At 40.9% G+C, this 18905-nt stretch overlaps 3 protein-coding genes across 7 annotated transcripts in view; 1 reads left to right on the top strand and 2 right to left on the bottom strand.

The window, feature by feature from the left end:
* Positions 1-3412, bottom strand: part of khdrbs2 (KH domain containing, RNA binding, signal transduction associated 2) — a 30666-nt gene extending 27254 nt beyond the window's left edge. For all 4 annotated transcript variants that reach the window (XR_015067416.1, XM_085922219.1, XM_085922217.1 and 1 more), the window contains exon 1: positions 3109-3412. Coding sequence is in view for 3 of the 4 variants with exons in the window: in XM_085922219.1 (XP_085778345.1) it covers positions 3109-3199 (91 nt within the window). In the remaining variant the exon portion in view is untranslated. The remainder of the gene's footprint in view (positions 1-3108) is intronic.
* A 3247-nt stretch (positions 3413-6659) lies between these two features.
* Positions 6660-16718, top strand: phf3 (PHD finger protein 3). Of its 2 annotated transcripts, none has more exons than XM_085921665.1 (16): positions 6660-6794; positions 7739-7985; positions 8234-8350; positions 8425-9724; positions 10071-10326; positions 11074-11125; positions 11319-11433; positions 11535-11691; positions 11798-11914; positions 12034-12162; positions 12247-12391; positions 12463-12649; positions 12730-12877; positions 13427-13516; positions 13646-13841; positions 13921-16718. In XM_085921665.1, the coding sequence occupies exons 2-16, from the start codon at positions 7751-7753 to the stop codon at positions 15618-15620; spliced, it is 4944 nt and encodes a 1647-aa protein (XP_085777791.1). In that variant the 5' UTR covers positions 6660-6794; positions 7739-7750; the 3' UTR covers positions 15621-16718. The 2 variants fall into 2 exon arrangements, with proteins under 2 accessions (XP_085777791.1, XP_085777790.1); XM_085921664.1 differs by having other exon boundaries at positions 7735-7985.
* eys (EGF-like photoreceptor maintenance factor) overlaps positions 16595-18905 on the bottom strand; it is a 138368-nt gene continuing 136057 nt past the window's right edge. The window contains exon 55 of the mRNA XM_085921663.1: positions 16595-18564. Coding sequence (XP_085777789.1) covers positions 17375-18564 — 1190 coding nt within the window. The 3' untranslated portion in view covers positions 16595-17374. The remainder of the gene's footprint in view (positions 18565-18905) is intronic.

The following is an 18905-nucleotide window of genomic DNA, read 5'->3' as shown; positions in this document are numbered from 1 at the left end:
AACCTTGTCAGATTAATGTTGAAAATGTAATGCACAGTTTCACTTTCCCCGGGATATAACTTGTGTGTCCTTTTGATGGATCACATTACAAGGTTATTTTTATCTGTCACTCGAATGGAGACTGACTTTGAATATAATATGAACAGAAAAAAAAATGTGAATAAGAGAGGGACATTACAACATGAGTAACAACACAAAGTTCCGCCGCAACACCCTTGACAAAGATGCTCGCTGACATTCTGATGCTAGTTGTTTTTTTTTTTTTTATAACAAAAACACAAAATGTTACCAACTTGTCATGCATTAATTAAATCACTGGAATAATTAAGCATGAAAAAGTTTTTGTGAGTACTTATGTAATAGTTTTATATCCAATTATGTCATTTTTGCACAGTTTGTTCATTTTAGGGCTGCAACTAACGAATATTTCATTGTCTGTCAATTTTTTGGTTTGCTCCGTGACATGTCAGAAAAATACATTTAGTTTTTGCATGTCCATCAGTCTGGAATTCCAACAAACTGTAATTTATTCCCTCTACTCTGTGGTGTAAAAAATTGGCAGCACACATACAAGACTACAATTTGCAATTTTCTAAATGCAAATACAGAGTGTTGCTGTCATTGATCTGAAATGCCAAAAGGACAAGTCACATCACATTTGGATAGCTATCTAAACAGAAAGAGCAGTGCCCAGATAACCTAAAATGTTTCATGATGCCATTCCTCTCATACACACGACACTATAAATATATTTTCAGATACGTAACCTTATTTTTAAATCATCCTTGTGCCTTCAAGCAATTATATAGACATGTCACAAGTGAGACTATTGACAATGTCAACTAGACCCATAGGAAAAATAACTGCCAAAGCATGCATACATCATGAGGCAGACAAGGGTATTGGAAGAAAGTCAGCACTTAATACAAATTGAATGGACGAATGGTTAAGTTGTTTATCGGGCAAAATAATGTTTTCTGTGATATTGTTATTCACCCTATGCAAGGAGTTTATGTTATCATGGGTGTGGGTTCAAGTAGACATTTTGGTAGGAATCATCACCATTAAAAAGAATGAGCATTTCACTCGGATGAAATTTTCACTCCATCGAGTTATTCTATCAGACAACTTATTGGATAGGTTTCACCTGCAGTTGGCTGACAACCAGTCTCCTTGGCAAAGTCAGCTGGAAGAGGCTTCAGCTCACCCTAAGTGGGGCAAGCGCGATATAGAAAATTGATGGATTGATGGGTGGATGGATGAATGGATGGATGGATGGATGGATGGACGGATGGACGGATGGATGGATGGATGGATGGATGGATGGATGGATGGATGGATGGATGGATGGATGGATGGATGGACGGATGGATGGACGGACGGATGCATATATGTTTCACGGGTCCCAATTTTTTTCAGGCCGAGGAGGACAATCTCAGTCTCTCAGCATTATTTGAGAAATAACCCAGATTGCATTTCAATAACCTCGTGATTTTATTTCACTTAGCCCAACATTGACTCCCAATTGCCTTTTGTGACATTCATACGTCATGAGTAAAATATCCTGTATCTTTACACAATGGCTGATCTTATGATGATAAACAATGATGATGTCTGTTGATATTTGAGTCCACCTGGCCGACTTGCGGGCCAGATGATCCTATTTGTGATCGTATCTGTAAGCAAGCTAGTGAGAGGGGGGTGCAGTACAGTCGGGTGTTTCATCAACACATTCCCAAACACACAGGATGCTTCCACTCTGCATCCCAGTGGAGGAAACACAGGGTTACCTAGATGCAGGTTGTATGCAAGTTACATTAAGCTTCTTCTTTATCTTTGAGTTGAGCATTTGTGTGAATGTGACTTGACGCATGAATGCACAACACTTTGCAAAAAATACCACTACAAGTGCAACAGTTAATCGATTAATCGACAACTACTACTTCAAATTCACCATTATTTTTGATAATTAATGAATCATTTAGATATCTGTTTTTAATTTGAAATTGTCCAAATGCTCAGAATGTTAGCCTCTCAACAGCAAATATTATCCAATTTATGCAGTTCTCTATGAAAGCTGACTGATTATTTTTTAATCTTAATGAAGAAATATACACTTGACTGGAAAACAATGATCAACATTTCAGACATGTGACAGACTAAACCAGTAACCAAGTCATAGTTAATAATAAATATTAAAAAGTCAATGTAGACATTAACTTTATTGCTACAAAGCCAGAAAGCCATTAACATGATGAAATGTCTTCACTGATCACCTACTAACGTTCAGCATGTGTTTTTCAGTGTGTATCAAACTGGAAGCTCTTCACATCAATCAGTATCCAATAATTTAGAAAAAAAAAAAGGTGAGTGACCCCTGCTCTATAGCTAAAATATCCTTGCAATAATTTCAATAGATGACCATTAAATATAAGCATTTATTCATTAAATTACCACAATGCTCAAATCTTTATTTGAGCCACTTTAAAAGGCTTAAAAATGTAAGAACTGATCAGGTATAGACAATGGAAATAAAGAACCGGTTGATGTTATTTCCTGTGTATTTCTTTGCACTAATCAGGATGCTATAAAGATGACACATTGCCGGAGTACAATGAATGAATCCCAAATGGCTCGTCTGCACGTTTAATGCAGGGTAAATCATTGCAAAGCACCTGTCTCTGTGTTTACATTGGGAAGCGGAAACGAGTCCTTGGTGGAAAACAATTTTACTCAGCATGCAAAAAAGACCTTGTTAGAAAGTTGGCTTCGAATTTTGGTCTGCACAACAGACAAGAGGCACGTTATAAAATATGTGTACACTGTTCAAATTAACAGGAGTGAAGTAGTAGTTGGCTTTCTTACTTCTAATGCATGTTTGGTGAACATTAAACCTATTTGTAAGTTTGCTGAAATGACAACATTGCACTTATGTCACATCAACTATACTTTTCAAACTTATTTCATAATTTGCATTGCATGGCTAGAAGCTCTCTGAGTTCACAACAGATCATAAACTTTTCTTAATAGGGTGAAACATTAAAAAAAAAAAAAAAAGCATATATGAGGAAACATTTAGTAGATACTGTATAGTATAGAGTGATTTACCTTCTGCAAGCAGACGTAAAGCATGCCCAAACTGAGGTTCCAAAGTGTTTTTCTCAGCTACTAGTTCAGGTACGTAATTATTCTGATGCATTCTATCAGTGCAGATTTGCACACAGCAGGTCGCACAATCTCGCTCCTCGTTGTTGGTGTTGGCAGCTGCAGACTCAAACACGAGCAGATTCCTCCCTTTATAAAAAAAAAGGAAAAAAAAACCTCAAATTATTTTGTCCTCCAAGGTGTCCAGGATGCTTGCCTGCAGGTTGACTTGTGATTCATAGAAGTGAGCCCATCTCTTCCACCGCAGGCTCTTGCCTCTCCTCTCCAGCTCCACGCCACAAGCTTACGCTCACTGGGTGCGCACTGGATGCTGCTCCCCGCCCCTCCTAAACACTATTGGAGATGTGCTGGGACTGGGGGGGTGCCGCAGAACAAACACACCACGCCTCCTCCTCCTCTTCTTCCTCCTCCTCCTCTTCCTCCTCGTCTTCCTCCTCCTCCCACTTATTTTAACAAAAGCTGCAAAACTTGCACAGCATTGAAAACAAAGGGGATGCCCTTTGAGCTTGCATGGAGAAAACTTAGATAAAGATTGATCATTCTATTAGTTTTTGTTCTTTTCCAATTTAATCAAGCAGTTAAGGATTACTATTGTGAACATAATTAAACCTTTAAGGTTAAACATTAATGCAATTTTTTAAATTAATATTGCTAATAAGGGGGTGGAGGGGTCAAGTCACTTACCCCATTTTCTGAAGCATTGAAGTTTGTTTACTAGTGGTGCCTGGAAGTACTTAACGTCATTGGAAAACTGTTTTACTCATTTCTGTTGTAAAGCTTTTACTTAAACGCCCAAAACACCAGTTTATATACTAACTACACTCTATGAAAATATGTTATTTCTATTCTCCTTTATACACCATAGTCTGTTTAAAATCATAACAAAACCATTATTGCTTTTTTGTGTGTGGGGGCGTTTTAATTCATTTAAATGGGGATAATACAAAAAGGGCATTTATTTACTAGTTTGGAATGAATGAAACTCCCATGTCAAGATGCGAATTTGTGTGGGCCACACTGGGTACAATATTCTTTGGTGGAAGTTTGTCGACCTCACGTGTCCAAAAGCAGTACTGCACATTTTGATACAGTTTGATGTCTCTGACCTTCATTATTTCCGTACAGCCTGGTTTTATTAGTGCATATGTAGTCTCCTATAGTGCGTACATAAACTTAATTTGTTGCACTGTCCTATTGGAATTTTAATCGAAAGATTGCAGTGTAGACTTCTTACCCATCCATGACAAGTGTGAGATTCAATGACTTAATGTCTCTGCAGCAGCAGCACGTGAAGGCTTTGCTGGGTTGCAAAAAGAAGAAACAGGACTGGATGCTGTCGAGTCAGCCGTACGGGCCCTGGAAGATAACGGCGTGTTTGATGCAGGTAAGCAGAATAATCCTCGCCTGTGTACTGGAGCCATCTGGTCTGGAAAACCAGTGAATCAACTATTCTTGGGCTAGTTCGTCTACAGTATGCACTTTTCTCCTTGGCTGTTTCAAGTACAACTATTATTAAAGTTCAGCATTTCCTGGCATTATCAGATGTAACTTGAAAATGTAAACTTCGGTTGTGTTTATTGTGTGATGTCATTAAAGGTCATGGAGCAACTCTGCAGAAGGAGCAGTGATGGAAGACATTATCATGGATGGAATGACACTGTCTTGTGGCGCTGTGACATCAGTGAAAATATTGCTAATCCTGGTTCGCTGGCATGGGCAGTGATGGAGAAGGTGCCAACATCCATAAATTGATCTTTAGAATGAAGGATAATGGCATCACAGCAGGAATGGTAATTATCGTTTGGAACTGGGATGGGTATTTGAAATTTTTTTCCTGAATGATAAAGTGTGAAGGACATCAGGGTGGCCTTGCAGTTAGCACATCTGCCTCAGAGTTCCGAGGTTCTGGTGTGAATCCCAGTGATGGCTTTTCCTGTGCAGTGTTAATCCTGTGCTAGTATGGGTTATCTTCAGGTAGTTAGGTTTTCTCTTAGATTGGCTCCAGTTAATAAATTGTGACTATGTTACAAAAAATTTAAAAAAAAATCCTGCCTGTGTTTCCATCTGGTGGTCGCGGCAGGGAAACTTTCCAAATCCTCACCAGGGACCTAGAATAATAATTAAAAGCAAAAAAAACAAAATAAAAGGGCCAAAAACCCTTTCAAACCAAGTGTGGTATGACTCCAAAATGGCATAAAGCCATGGGATCCATTTTAAGTGATTGTCTTCCCCCCATTGTCTAAGATCTGCATTACCATTAGGTGGTCCCGGCCTCTTTTGAAACACAGAGGCCTTAGGCCAGGAACATTTCCAATCCCACACCAGGGGCCCAGGCCAGAATAAAAACGGCATTACATGCTCCTTTTCCCAGGGGTCTGCAATCAGACACTTTTTCAGGGCTGTGGCAAATTCATTTTTCTTGGCAGTCTGGTCACAAAAGCAACAGGGGATGCCAGAAATCCACACCAGAGGCCTTGTCCACTAAAGTCCTTCAGTTTTATCAACACGATTTTCAAAATGGCAAGAAAAGATTAATATAATTTCACAATTATACAGATCAAATGCTTTTCTTCTGTATTTCTTCTACAGTGCAACCTCCAGGGAGGAAACCTGAAGATATTCTTTGTGCCATCTGCTGGTAAATGTCAAGTCTGTAGTGGAATCCATTATGCCTTCATTGCATCAGAAAATCATAATTCAACCCCATGTAAATTTACAAATAAAATGACACTTAATTCACATATATGCTCCTAAAAATGAAACAAATGGATTTGCATGTTATGTTCTAGCCTATGTTGAATACTACTAAACAATGCATTTACAGTACAGTACAGTATTTATTTTATTAAAATTTTCACACGGCTATGTTTGCAATTTGTTGTTCTCTGTTGTCATGGAGACAGCGGTGCAAACCTGTTCCCTAAGAGCATTGGCATGGATATTGTTGATAAACTTTCATTTTATATGTGCTCCAATTTTGTGACGATTCAAAACCTCACAAATCTCAGATTTAGCATTTTAAAGTAAATTTTAGTCTATAATCATCAGTCATTTTGTATTTGGTTCTTTACATTGCTCTTTTATGTTTACATTGTGTTATGACGTGATTTGTGCACCGCTTTCTTGGACACATCACCTTTGAAAAAAGAGATCTCAGGCCCAATTATATTTCATTTTCTGGTTAAATAAATATTTTGATATATTGTATGGTTATTTTGGGGAGGGTTCTCGGGTCAGGAAGTGATCCTCAACTTCTTAGCTGATGCAAGTGTATAGAAACACTAATATGATTGTGATACCGCTGAAAATAGAACAAAGCAAAAACAAAAGTGTTGTAGGAATTTTTATTTCCTTTTATTATTATTATTATTATTATTATTATTATTATTATTATTATTATTATTATTATCAAGGAATAACCTTCTGCCCCCTCCCAGCTGCTAAGTGACCTGCTGTAAACACAAACCACGTGACTCGCAGCTCTTGCGATCGTCAGGAGCTTTTCGGCAACGGGACGAATGACGGCTTAGCTGTAGAGGAAGTTAGTGGAGGCAGCCAGGCAGGCAAGCGGGGATCCGCGTTACTATGTAATCTGCACGAATTGGACACATCATTGCACTCAGACAGAGGTAAGTCTCCCTTTATAAACGTTCATATGTTCAAATGTAGAGTGATCCAAAGTTGAACTTGATGCTCGTGGGCGTGTTCTCGCAACGCCTGTTAGCTGTGGTTAGGCTACAAACAATCCTAGGCCTTTGCTAGCACGACCTAGTTAGCATATCTGACATATCGTACCGCGCTCTTGATGTTTTATCAACTATACATGCTACAATTTGTCCTCTAGAATGATCGGGCCGATTATTCACGTAACTAGGGTAAAATCTTCGGGATATGCGTATGTCTGCAAAGCTAGAGACTTGAGGAATTACCAAACTTCCTCCACAGGTCATCGTTAGCTTGCTAATGGATACGATCCTTAGCTGCAGATCGGCTTTAGCAACGCGTGCTAAGTAGCATGCAACTTATGTCTAGTCTGTTTAGAAAACTAGTCAAGATAAGTAACATTTTGCATTCGTTTCCAAATAATGATAGCACTCGATCATTAAATCGTGTCTAATAAATACACCCTGTTCGTATTTACCCGCTCAATGCATCCGATTTGATCTGCTGCTACTTGTGTACACGCTTGCTAAAACTTGAAATGCCGATTTGCATTTGGTACTGGTCGGAATTTCAAAATTAGAAACTAATTAGAATCTAATTTCCCACTGATACTTATTAATCGTTCCACCTTGTGAGTAAGCGTCAGACATTTGAAGCGAAAACCTAATTGGACAAGTCAATCAGCACTGCTAACTTAAGTCATTGACGTGCATCACGGCGGGGGGCAATGTTTAAAAGTATTATTGCCATACACTTAACTCCGCAGCCCTCACTTGTTTCATTTGCATTTATGTTCAGTTGCTAACTTGGTCATGTTTTATTACATTTATGATGCTTTGATGATGTGCATGTGAAGCTGGAATATCCACATGACAGTTATCTAAATGTTGTATTGTTTCCATGCAGGAAGGTAGCAGCATTCATGGATATTGTGGACACTTTTAACGTTTTAATACCCAGTGACCAGTTGGACGACACTCTTGCCATAGGTCAAAATCTGGAATGTGAAGCCAGTAATGAGTTTGGATCAGGACTCTGCCTTGAAGATTCTCTTAAGAACATGCTGAGTGATACAGATCCCATGTTTGGATGTGCAACTTCTCAGTTCAACCTTCTGGATACTGAGGACCCCACTTTCCAAATTTCAGGCTCAGCAGGTAGGCTTATGATCAACACATGGTATACAGTGTTCAAATGAAGTCATAAAAAAATCACAAAGTATTGAGCCAGCTGGATTTTTTAAAAATGATTTAATTCCATTATTTACATCACACATTTTGAGTACTTGTGCACTATTATTCTAAGACCACGCGTGATTCTGCTGAAGGATCTGCTTGTACTTTTTTTTTGTTGTACTTTTTACTGCTATCCGCCCATTTACTCAAACTTCTTTCTTTCACGGCAGAGCTCAGTGGTGGTTCAACAGCCACAGGCCTCAGCGGTGACCTGGCGGTAACAGAAACCAATTCGGTCAAGAGACCTGTTGGCAGACCCAGGAAACGTCCATGTAATGTCCAATTAGGTAAGCCCCCATCTTAATTTTGTAAGTGACAGTGAGGGAGATGGTGACGTCATGCATTTGGTTTCTTTATACAGAATCAAAGGATGGTTCAGAGCCTCCTGATAATACCACAGCCACCGTACCCAGAGGACGACCGACAAGGAAACCTTCCAACAGGCTACAGAAGTCATTTCTGATCAAAAAAGGAATAAAAGGCATACAGCTGAAGGAAGAACTAACTCTGGGTGGACGTGTCAATATCAATGATATTGAAGGTGGATTATGGTTGAAACCTTCTGTTGTGTTGAAACGGCTGACTGTCACCATTGGAGGATTCAAGATTGAACTACTTCCTGGACCATCCTATCTCCAAGACACAGAACCCAACTTGGACAGTAGTTTTTCTTACGGTGCAAATATTGGTTTTGCCATGTCAGAAGATGGCGCCTCTGCACAGAATCCCGTTCCTGAGAAAGTCGCAGACCGGGATGTCACTGAGGATATGTGTGTTGATGATACACCACTTGGTTTGGGGCCGTATGTGAACCCTAATGACGTCCAAGCGGCAAATGGGACAGAAACAGAAAGGTCCACTCAAGAAACTAAAGATGACAATCAGACTGGTGCTAAAAAGCAGAAGCCTGTCATTGACAGAAAATGCGGTGTTAAATTGCCACCAAGCAACGGGACCGCTCCAAGTAACAAAGTGGACAATAAAGATAAGAAACCAATTGTGGCCAAAAACCTGCTCCAATCCAAGCAACATCTCATTTCCAATAAGAAAGGTGTGATTACAGGTGGACAAAGCAACATGACTAAAGGAGCTGCGGTTTCCCAAAAAGTACCATCCAAAGTTGTCCAAAGAGATGTACTTCACAAATTAAAGTCTCTCAAAGAGATAAGAAGCAGTCAACATTTAAAAAGGCGGGCTGGAAGCACCCCAATTGAGCATACCCCTAAACATCCAAAGATGCAAACAGGAGATCCCAAAGTGAAGCCCAGTTCTCCAGTGAAGAAGACGCCATCTAGTGGCACTCGTGTGGTTGAGCAACACAGTCCAACCAAACTGTCTCATACTCTCAACACCTTGAAAGCAGACGCTTCAAACTTTTCCCATGTCGTTCGTCCGGGTCATTCCTCCAAAACACCAGAAGAAGCAGGGCAGGAGAAGCCTAAACTGAAAAAGCCTGAAAAGATTCTACAAAAGCAAAAAAGTAAAACTGCTAGAAGCATCTCTGTGGAGGAGCCACAGCTGTTCATCCCCGACAACGCTCCGGCTGTCAAGAAAGAAAGTGTTGAGCAACAGGTGGCACAGCAGGAGCAACCTGCCAACAACGAGTCTGTGTGGGACGGAAACAACTGCTGTGGTCAGTGCAAGAAACACCACAACAACATGTAAGTCTTGTCTCCAAAAAACATTTCTCAAACTTTGACCTAACGCAAGTTCAAAAAAGAATTACAATGTCAAAAAGGCACCGGGCTACTTCCTGTTGTCGCTGAGCAACCAGTGCAAAATATGGAGACAATTACGTACGCTGGGCTACTAGAGGCGAACGGCCTAAAAAACAAGTCCAGTGCGAAAAGGATTGTATTTTGACATTTATGAGGTTTCTTAAAAAGATGTATCTCTTTGTGATTTTACTTTTAATCAGCAGTCACAAAAGAGTATAGTTAATTCTGGCTTATCTACAATGGGCTGCACAGGAAAATGAGCTGCAAATTGTTTTTTTCCTCCTTCCAGGTTCATGGTAGGTTGCGGCCGCTGTGATGACTGGTTCCATGGCGACTGCGTTGGTCTTGACCTGCTCAAAGTACGCGAGATGGAGGAGGAGGACCAGATGTACGTGTGCTTAAAGTGCTGCGAGGAGGAGAGCAAAAAGTCGACTACACCCGCGCCTGAAATAAAAACTGAAGCCCCAGCTTTAAAGCAGGCTCCCAAACCCAAGTCCGGGGCCTCGGAGGAACCGACACCAGGAGGGGTCCGATCTTTAAAGAAGGTTAGTTGTCTTGGGATTTTTCTTATCGTAGTGGTTTAACAAATGTCTGAAATGACAAAAGATGATCCGTTGTGTGTTTTCCCCAGCTAAGTGATGTCTGATATTAATCTGCACAAGGGTTTGTTTTCTTTTTGCTTTTACTTTCTCTGAACACTGATGGCTTGCACACGGGTGTATGCTTACTACAGGTCGTTGGACTGGGCAACATCTGGAGCTATTCTTAAAAATGAAACATGCACTCACCCATTGCATTGCTTAAAATAATGACACGAAACATAAAATACACCGTCTGGTGCACTGTGTTTAAATATTGTAATTTCAAGTGGTGTAAAACTGTGCAGACTCATTCAGTGATGTTTTGATCTTTCTTACTTATTTGTAATTATAAGATACACATAATTGAAATATTTTATACCTAGTGTGAATATTGTCATTCATTGATCTCAGTTCATTCTCGGGCTGTTGAATCGATAGCAACTGGAACAATCCATTTGTGATTGATTCAGTGCCTTGCCTGGCTTCCCATTCCACACCTCTCCGAAGTGCAAAAACTATTGTTAATAAACTAGCATTAATTTAGGAGTCTAACATTTGGCCAAGAGCAAATACTCTCATTTTATTGTCATTGTAAAGGCGAGCATTCATATTTTATTTTTATATCTTTCATGTTGGTTTCAAGTTTTTTTTCTGTACTATGAATGTTGAAATGCTCCTTAGGTAATTTGTGGTCGCTCTCTTTTTAAATAGGAACAAGCTAGAAGATCATCTGCAGATGTTAAAGAAAGTCATCATAAAACAGGTATTTCAGATAGTGCTTCCATATGTGAATTCTTTTACATACAGTTGAATTTCCAAATCGTGCATCAACAGAAAATATATTTGTGTTTGAACTTTCATTGTTAATTCAACACGGAGGGGAAAAAAAGCTTTTGAATTGCAGTTCCATTTTTGTTTTTCATGCAAACGTCCTTGGTGCTTGTTTGTCCTCACAGGCATTCAGCTCAAACTTGAGGCAAAAAGTAAAAGTGGATCTTCAAAAAAGCCTGCATCTATTGAGGAGATCAGGCGCAGTGTGCGTGATTCTCTGAAAGACATTCTTATGCAGAGGTAGGAAAGTTTTGTACATTTATAATGCACAGCCTATTCAATGAACGGCTTTGAAAAGCTTTTCTGTAAAGGTGCTGAATTTGTGACACTCCGCATTTTAGGTTGAAGGAGTCTGATTTGAATGTCCCAGTGGAGAAAGCGTCTGAAGTTTCCAAGAAGATTGAGAGGGAAATCTTCCATATGTATAAAGATACAGAAAACAAATACAAGAGCAAGTATCGAAGCTTGATGTTTAACCTCAAAGATACTAAAAATAATGTAAGTGTAGTTGGAAATGTCTCCAAAATGAGACCAAACATGGCATGCAAAATCAGGACAGTTTGAATAGAATTTAAAAGTTATTTCCTTTTATCCTTCTACTCAGGTTCTCTTTAGGAAGGTTCTGAAGGGAGAAATATCTCCTGCTAATCTGATCCGAATGAGTCCAGAGGAGCTGGCTTCCAAGGAACTGGCTGCTTGGCGGCAAAGAGAGAACCGGCATGTGAGTAATAGTCACACATCCTCAACTAAATTTCACGAACATGGAGGCGCTCAGTAAAGCTGATTGATGCTCGTTGATAAATCCACAGTTCATAATGATAACCGGTTATTTCTCCACAGACAATTGAAATGATTGAAAGAGAGCAAAGAGAGGTTGAGCGGCGCCCCATCACCAAGATCACACACAAAGGGGAGATTGAGATCGAGAGTGAAGAACCAGGGAAAGTACCTGAACCTGTGGAGATAGAGGTAAGAAAGGGGCCATAGCTTGATTTGTGACATTCCCAAGTAAATGTGCCACTCAATTGTCGACTGCCTCGCATTTCTGCCCAGGTTGAATCGCCAGTCAAAGTCGCAGAAGTGCCAGTAGAGGCTGCCATTGTTCCGGAGAAACCGACAGAGAGCACCGAGACCGAGAGAGACACCACCAGCAAGCACAAGTCTCACTTGTTTGACCTCAACTGCAAAATCTGTACAGGTAACTGTCAACACGAGCCCAAGCTGTGACTCAAGCGCAGCAGTGACTGAGTTTTTGTCCTACCAATTAAGGTCGTATGGCACCCCCAGTGAAAGAGGCGCCCACCAAAGTGGTCAAAGTTGCTACAACAGTGGCAAAGCGACCGTCTGCTAAGAGCGATGAGGCTAGCGCGCCGGCACCATCTGCTGTTGAAGACGACTTGCATCTCACAGTCTTAGAGGAGAGCTTCCAGAAGGCTCACACCAGCTACGAGCGAAGGCAAGTAGTCATTTCCAATGCGAGTTTTATGCAGCTTAGTGTCGAAAATAGCAGCTGAAGTGCTCCTCTCTCTTCGTCAGGTCTGATCCTCCATCCGTCCGAGATGATGACTCATCGTTCCTCTCCAGCCTGAAGTCCTTGTGGCGAGGTTTCCTTACGATGCACTCTGTGGCTAAACTTGTCACTAAAGCTTTCCCTGTGTCAGGCATTCTGGACAGCTTGACTCAGGTACGCCACATTTTTAACAACCCCCCCTCCAGACACACTTGTGTTTCAATTCCACTTAAAAACTTAAATCCACCTCATTAACATTGCCATAAAGATTTTGACCTCTTTGCCGCCATTGAGATAACTCAATTCTTCGTAAGATCAGGCTTCGGTCCACATAGCCTGTAGATGTTTTTTTTGTTTTTTTGTCGGCACCCTACTGTTCACAAGTTAGACCAAAAGAATATGATGACATTTTTAAGAACTTATAACATTCTAACACAGTTATGCATTCTATACCACAGTTTAATCTTATTAATCACATAATCAAATCAGCAAAGAAAGTTCCACTTTTGGAATTGCACCAATAGAGGCCAGATCTAAATCAAGTTGAAACTATGTAGTGGTGCCCTAAAGGGTCAGTACCTGGATCACGTTTGTCAAAAAAAGTAGGCACGTTTAGTCTGATGGCAACAAATTTGTACCCCTAAAGACTGGTTGTTCCGATTATATATTAAGAAAAATTCACATGTAACCTATCGTTAGTTAACACTTTTTTTCTCTCCATAGGATCTTCCTGACAGTATTCAGGTTGGTGGAAGGATAAGTCCGCAGACGGTGTGGGATTACTTGGAGAAGATACGTGCCACAGGAACTAAAGTAATATTTTGACTTCTTATGTTCAGACTTTGCCTCTAACTATCGATTGTTACTTTATCGACACACACTGTTTGTTTTTCTTTGTTACTTTACTGACACACGCTGTTTGTTTTTCTTTTACACTTAAAGGAAGTGTGCCTGATTCGCTTCTCCCCTGTAACTGAAGAAGATGAAATCTCCTACACTCTCCTGTATGCTTACTTCAGCAGCAGAAAGCGCTTTGGCGTGGTGTCAAACAACCGCAAACAAGTGAAGGACATGTATCTCATTCCTTTGGGTGCCTCTGAAAAAGTGCCACATCAGCTTGTGCCTTTTGATGGACCAGGTGATTAGGACAAGCAGATTTCTCTCTGTAAAGAACAAAGTTTTCATGACACAAATGTAATTATCATGTGATTTGGCAGGTCTGGAGAACAACAGAGCAAATCTTCTCTTGGGACTTATAATTCGTCAGCGACCGAAGAGAGATTATATTCCTGTTGACATGAACGAAGCAACAAGGATATCGCCTGAAGTCAAGCCTGTCCCAATATCTGTCAAAGAAACCCCTGCGGAAGAAGAAGATGAGAAGCTCTTCCTGGCCGCCTTGACCACTCCCAATAAAAGCGAGAAGGATAAAATACTTGAGACTACAGAGGATGCAGAGGAGCCCATCGCAGAGTCTTTTGAAGAACCATCTGCTGCAGGCAACAGCAGCCAGGATTCCCATAAACCTTTGCGTTTTCTTCCAGGTGTGTTACTCGGCTGGGGTGGAATACTCCCGCCGCTGCCAGATTTTGGAGGAAAGCTTCTGGGTGACACTCACAAGGTCCAGCCTGCCCAAAAAACAAGGGTGCCATCCAGCGGGGACTCCAAGGGTCCAGCTACTGCTGGCATTGCCACCGCGTCTCGAGAGCGCTTTGTTATCAAGAAAAAAGAAGTGAAAGCTGTCCAAGCTGAATCACAGTCAACCAGCCAGATGGAGGCTGCAAAAACGTCACCGGGAAAAGATGCTGAGGCTGCACCGGGAGGTCCTCCCGTCTCCCTGAGAGATAAGCCTCCAGATGTTTCCACGGAAGCTTTCCTGGAAAGCTTGTCGACGCTTCAAAAAGAGCATGAAGTGGGCAGCGGTGATACTCCCAAGAAGGATGACATCGCTCCTCTCCTCAGTTCAGACAAAGCAAAGTTGGGATCACAGCCAGCGCCGGAGCCCATAAATACCTCCAAACCTTTAAGTGGGATATTGAAAAAGATTTCTACCTATTCAAGTGTGACAGACAACAAAGCCAGTGAAACGAGCCCCGTTGCCCCCATTGATGCCAAGCATGCTCCCATATTGAGCATCAGTAAAACCAGCCCAGTTACAACATTTCATCAAGGCTTTTTACAGATCTCTCAGGCCAAACACAAACTGAAAGACCAAAACCAATCCGTCGGTCAATCTGTCCCAGATGAGCGCGAAGATCCTGCCAAAGTCCACCCGAGCGGCACAGTAACTCAAACGGGAAACGCCTCTGCACAACAAGACAAAAGGGTGGCGCCAGCCCTCCCAGCATGCAACATTGCTGCTCCTGTCCACCAGGAGGAGCAGCAACCTCAGGTACCTGGCAGCAACCATGACCCATCTTTTACAATCACTTTCCAAAACCCAGGTGTTCAGGATCAGAACCATGCCACACCCCAGGCCCAGGAGAGCGCCTCACCCTCGGAGCGCCCCGAGAGTCTCCCTCAACCAGCCGATCAACTTCCATCGCAGGCCAAAGAGGAAGGGGAAGCCCAGGAGGAGATCTACACTTACTGTCACCCATGGGAGGAGAAGCAGCGACACAGCGAAGAGAGGGAACATCACAGTAAGCACGGCCACCGAAGAGACCACGGGAAGAAGAGCAGGCACCACGACAAGGGGCGGAGCAGGAAGCACGAGCACGAATACGACGACAAGCACAGAGACAGGATTAGGCACCACAGACACTCCGAGGACCGCTACGGCGAGAGGCGGAAAGAGCGATACTACAGCGACGACTACAGCAGCCGCCACAAAGAACGCCACCGACACAGGCGGGACTCGGACTATGACTATGATTATGACAATGGCCACAGGAGCTCAAAGGACAGTTACATGTAATTATGTTTTTTTAATTCTTTTTTTTTTTCAAGAAAACAAGTCCTAGTAGTATGTGTTTGGTGCTGTATGGAACTCATTCTCTGATTCAAACCACATCAGATTGTTGGGGCTGTTTCGATTGTTTCCTCTGTCATTCATGCGCAGCCCCCCCCCCCCTTCACCAAGACTTCTTTTATGACCAGCTAAGATGTTTTTTTTAGTGGAGTTACGAGTTTTTCCTGTTGTTTTAGTAGGGTTATGAACTTGAACTTGCTTTTTCAATTTGTTACACCTTGTAAAGCCCATGACAACACTGCAACAAAACTTTTTTTTTTTTTTATCTGGCTCCTCCCAACATGTTTCTTTTTTTTTAATTATTATAGAAGGTTTTGCTGCACTCAGTTGATCTTTTTCTACAGTGGCAAACAAAAAAAATGAAATCCATTTGCGTTTCGGAGTAAGCCTTCTTATCGAGGTGTGACCAAGAAAGACTTGTGGGTGTAGAGACATTTTACCCCCAATTCATAAAAAAGGCCATTTTCAATTTAACATTTTTAGATTACATTTTTATAATTACTAGATATATTATTTCCACCAACCCGTTGCTTCCCTTTTTCTAACCTCCTGAAACTAAGCTGAAGAACATTAGGGCCGAATTTTTTTTTTTTTTAAGCTAAAAACTAATTTGCCCCAAAAACGTTTTGGAGGCACCTATTGAGCAACATCTTGTGTTCACATGTTGGTCCCGTTTTAATTGCTTTAAATATTTTATAGTCTTACTTTCTACTGGAAAAGCATTGTACATTTTTGGCTTGTAATATACCATAGAAATGAAGTGTGCCTTTGCACGTGTGTATGTACAGTTGGTAATAAAGCTAATTCATTTTTTTATTGTTATAAAAACAAATTTCTGTGTACAGTAAATACAGTATATTAAAGATACAGTCACCGAAACAAGACTGCTATACTCTATTTAAATGTACATGAAAGTGACTACAAATACAGTTTTACCAGTATGATTTATCTTAACAAAGATCCTTGTGTGAAATGAAACAATTAATGGCTGGTTGTTGTTTTTTTATTTTTGGTTAGAAGTGCAATAGAACATCCAAAGTCCAACACCATCTCTTCTGTCATGTTGATTGCCTTCCTATCTAAAAATCAACACCACTTAGACTATATGAAATCATGTAAATTTAATCCAAAATGAAATAGTCACCATTACAACCTTTATTCATTAAGCAGAAAAAAATAGGACCATTTTGCAGTGTTATACAAGTATAAAGAAAAGTTATACAGCTCAGCAGAGCCATTTTTCTAACTAAAACACCTTACTACACATGGTCATTTTTCTTAAATGTTTTTTTTTTTTTTTTTTTTACGAATAAAAGCCTTACCTATACTTTTAGATTTTTTTTATTTATTTTTTTTTTACAAAAAGACTTCTTACATGGTCATTAAAAAAATTACAAAAAAAAGCCATACCATACATGGTCATTTTTTTTCATGAACCATTTCACATTATCTGACAGATACTTAATGCCTGATACTTTGTAAACCATTTTGCTCAGAGTATAATGAGCAGCCAGGATGAATATTTTAATAACATGTTTTCCTCTTTACCGTCCTTCCCTTTTCTTTGATATAATATCTGATAAAAGCACAACATGCACACACTTCTTCAAATGCACTTAGCTTTTCAAGCCAATCTTCTAGAGAACTCAAAATTAGTCAAAATGTAGGCTGTTGAACTCTCACTAAAAATTGCTCCTTAATTATTCATTTCCGTTACCAACATTAAAGCCCTCGTTGCTTTTTGAAAACAGAAGAGGTTCATTAAACAAATAAACATTTCTGAGATTCCCCTCAAAACCCCCCGAAAACAGCCCAGATGTCACAACGGATACGTTTGTGTTCATTTCAAATCCCCCAAAGTAGAGCTGCCCCCAGTAGTTCAAAGCTATGTATCTCCCAATTGGATCCACATCCTCCAAGATGACTCTCTTGTTGTTCAAATGCACATGAATGACACAATTATGAACTAAAATGGACACATGGTGCCATTTATTGCAGCAAAGTGTCTGACTTTTCAAAGTCACCGGGAGAGAAATTCTTTCCCCGAGATTAAGTGCAACTTTCAGGCCTCCTTTCTCCAGTCCAACTGCTAGGAAGTCATCATCATCATGTCCCCCACCCTTCCCCATCCACATGATTAAACCGTCACTTGAGTTGGTGAGGAAGATAAAAGAAACTTGAATGGATCTTAAATCCCTTCTGTTATATTTCACATCAATATATTTCACATACGAGTGTCCTACAAACTTTAAAGTGTCTGTTGCTACCTCTCTGGTGCAATACTTTCCTCCCCACCCGAGGGGGCAAATGCAGGTGTATGATGTCGGACCAACAGGAGAGCATATGGAACCATGTTTACAAATATTATTGACACAGCTTAGAGACCGATTACAAGTTGGGCCGGTCCACGGTACCGGGCAGTCACATGTGAAGGAGTCACATCCTGTTACCCTGCATTGGCCCCCATTGTGGCACACCTTATACCCACAGACGCTCCCATCCCAATCCCTGACATTTGCTCCACCAAGAGCCCCTTTTTCCGTCAACTCCAACTCAAGTCCGTTTAGAACCGCTTCTCTGATGCTGCCAGTGAAGCCCGTTGGCTCTCCTTCGACCGCGTCCGTGGACACAGAACTCAGAGATGAGACACCTCCGACAAAGATATCAGTGGCAACATCCAGTGTGCTCATCCCCTGGGTTACATTGCGTCTGACCTCCTTGCCATCCAAAATTAGAAAGCCTCGCTGACCGATGCGGCCCGCCTTCACTGTGTGCCAGCTCTTAGAATGCAGGTTTACTCTAGTAAGAGTCTGCAGGATTTGGGGACCGTCCCCCAGGTTGTACCGCAGCTGGACAAAGCTAGACATCAAAGAGAGGCAGAAGAAGTCCCCTGCAGAGAGGAAATAAATACGAGTTGCTTGGGGAAAAACAGGCAACTAAAACATACTATAAACAATACCAATAGTGAATAATAGTCAAAGAAAAAAAAACACACCAGTTGTAAATCCGATGTACAGCAAAAGGAAAGACCGTCAAATATGGTACATGAGAGTTTCATAGACCATTAAACAAGTCAAGCATTGGCAGCCATTGTGTTGATGTCACTTAAACTTATGGGCTGAGTCAACCAACACCATCTTTGTACTATAATGTGATGTTTAATATTTACATGTATTTCATATTGCTTACTTCTGTCTTGTTGCTGCGTGATGTTGCCACACAAGTAGTGGT

This window comes from Syngnathus leptorhynchus, chromosome 10, assembly GCF_054491065.1.
Source record: "Syngnathus leptorhynchus isolate UIUO chromosome 10, UIUO_Slep, whole genome shotgun sequence".
Lineage (NCBI taxonomy): Eukaryota > Metazoa > Chordata > Actinopteri > Syngnathiformes > Syngnathidae > Syngnathus > Syngnathus leptorhynchus.
The sequence above is the reverse complement of the archived record's forward strand: the minus strand, read 5'-3'. Positions and strand labels throughout refer to the sequence as shown.

Coding starts and splice junctions, on each gene's coding strand:
- phf3 (XM_085921665.1), top strand. CDS start 7,751: ATGGATATTGTGGACACTTTTAACGTTTTAATACCCAGTGACCAGTTG. Junction 8,351..8,424: donor TCCATGTAATGTCCAATTAG/GTAAGCCCCCAT, acceptor TTCTTTATACAG/AATCAAAGGATGGTTCAGAG. Junction 9,725..10,070: donor AAGAAACACCACAACAACAT/GTAAGTCTTGTC, acceptor TCCTCCTTCCAG/GTTCATGGTAGGTTGCGGCC.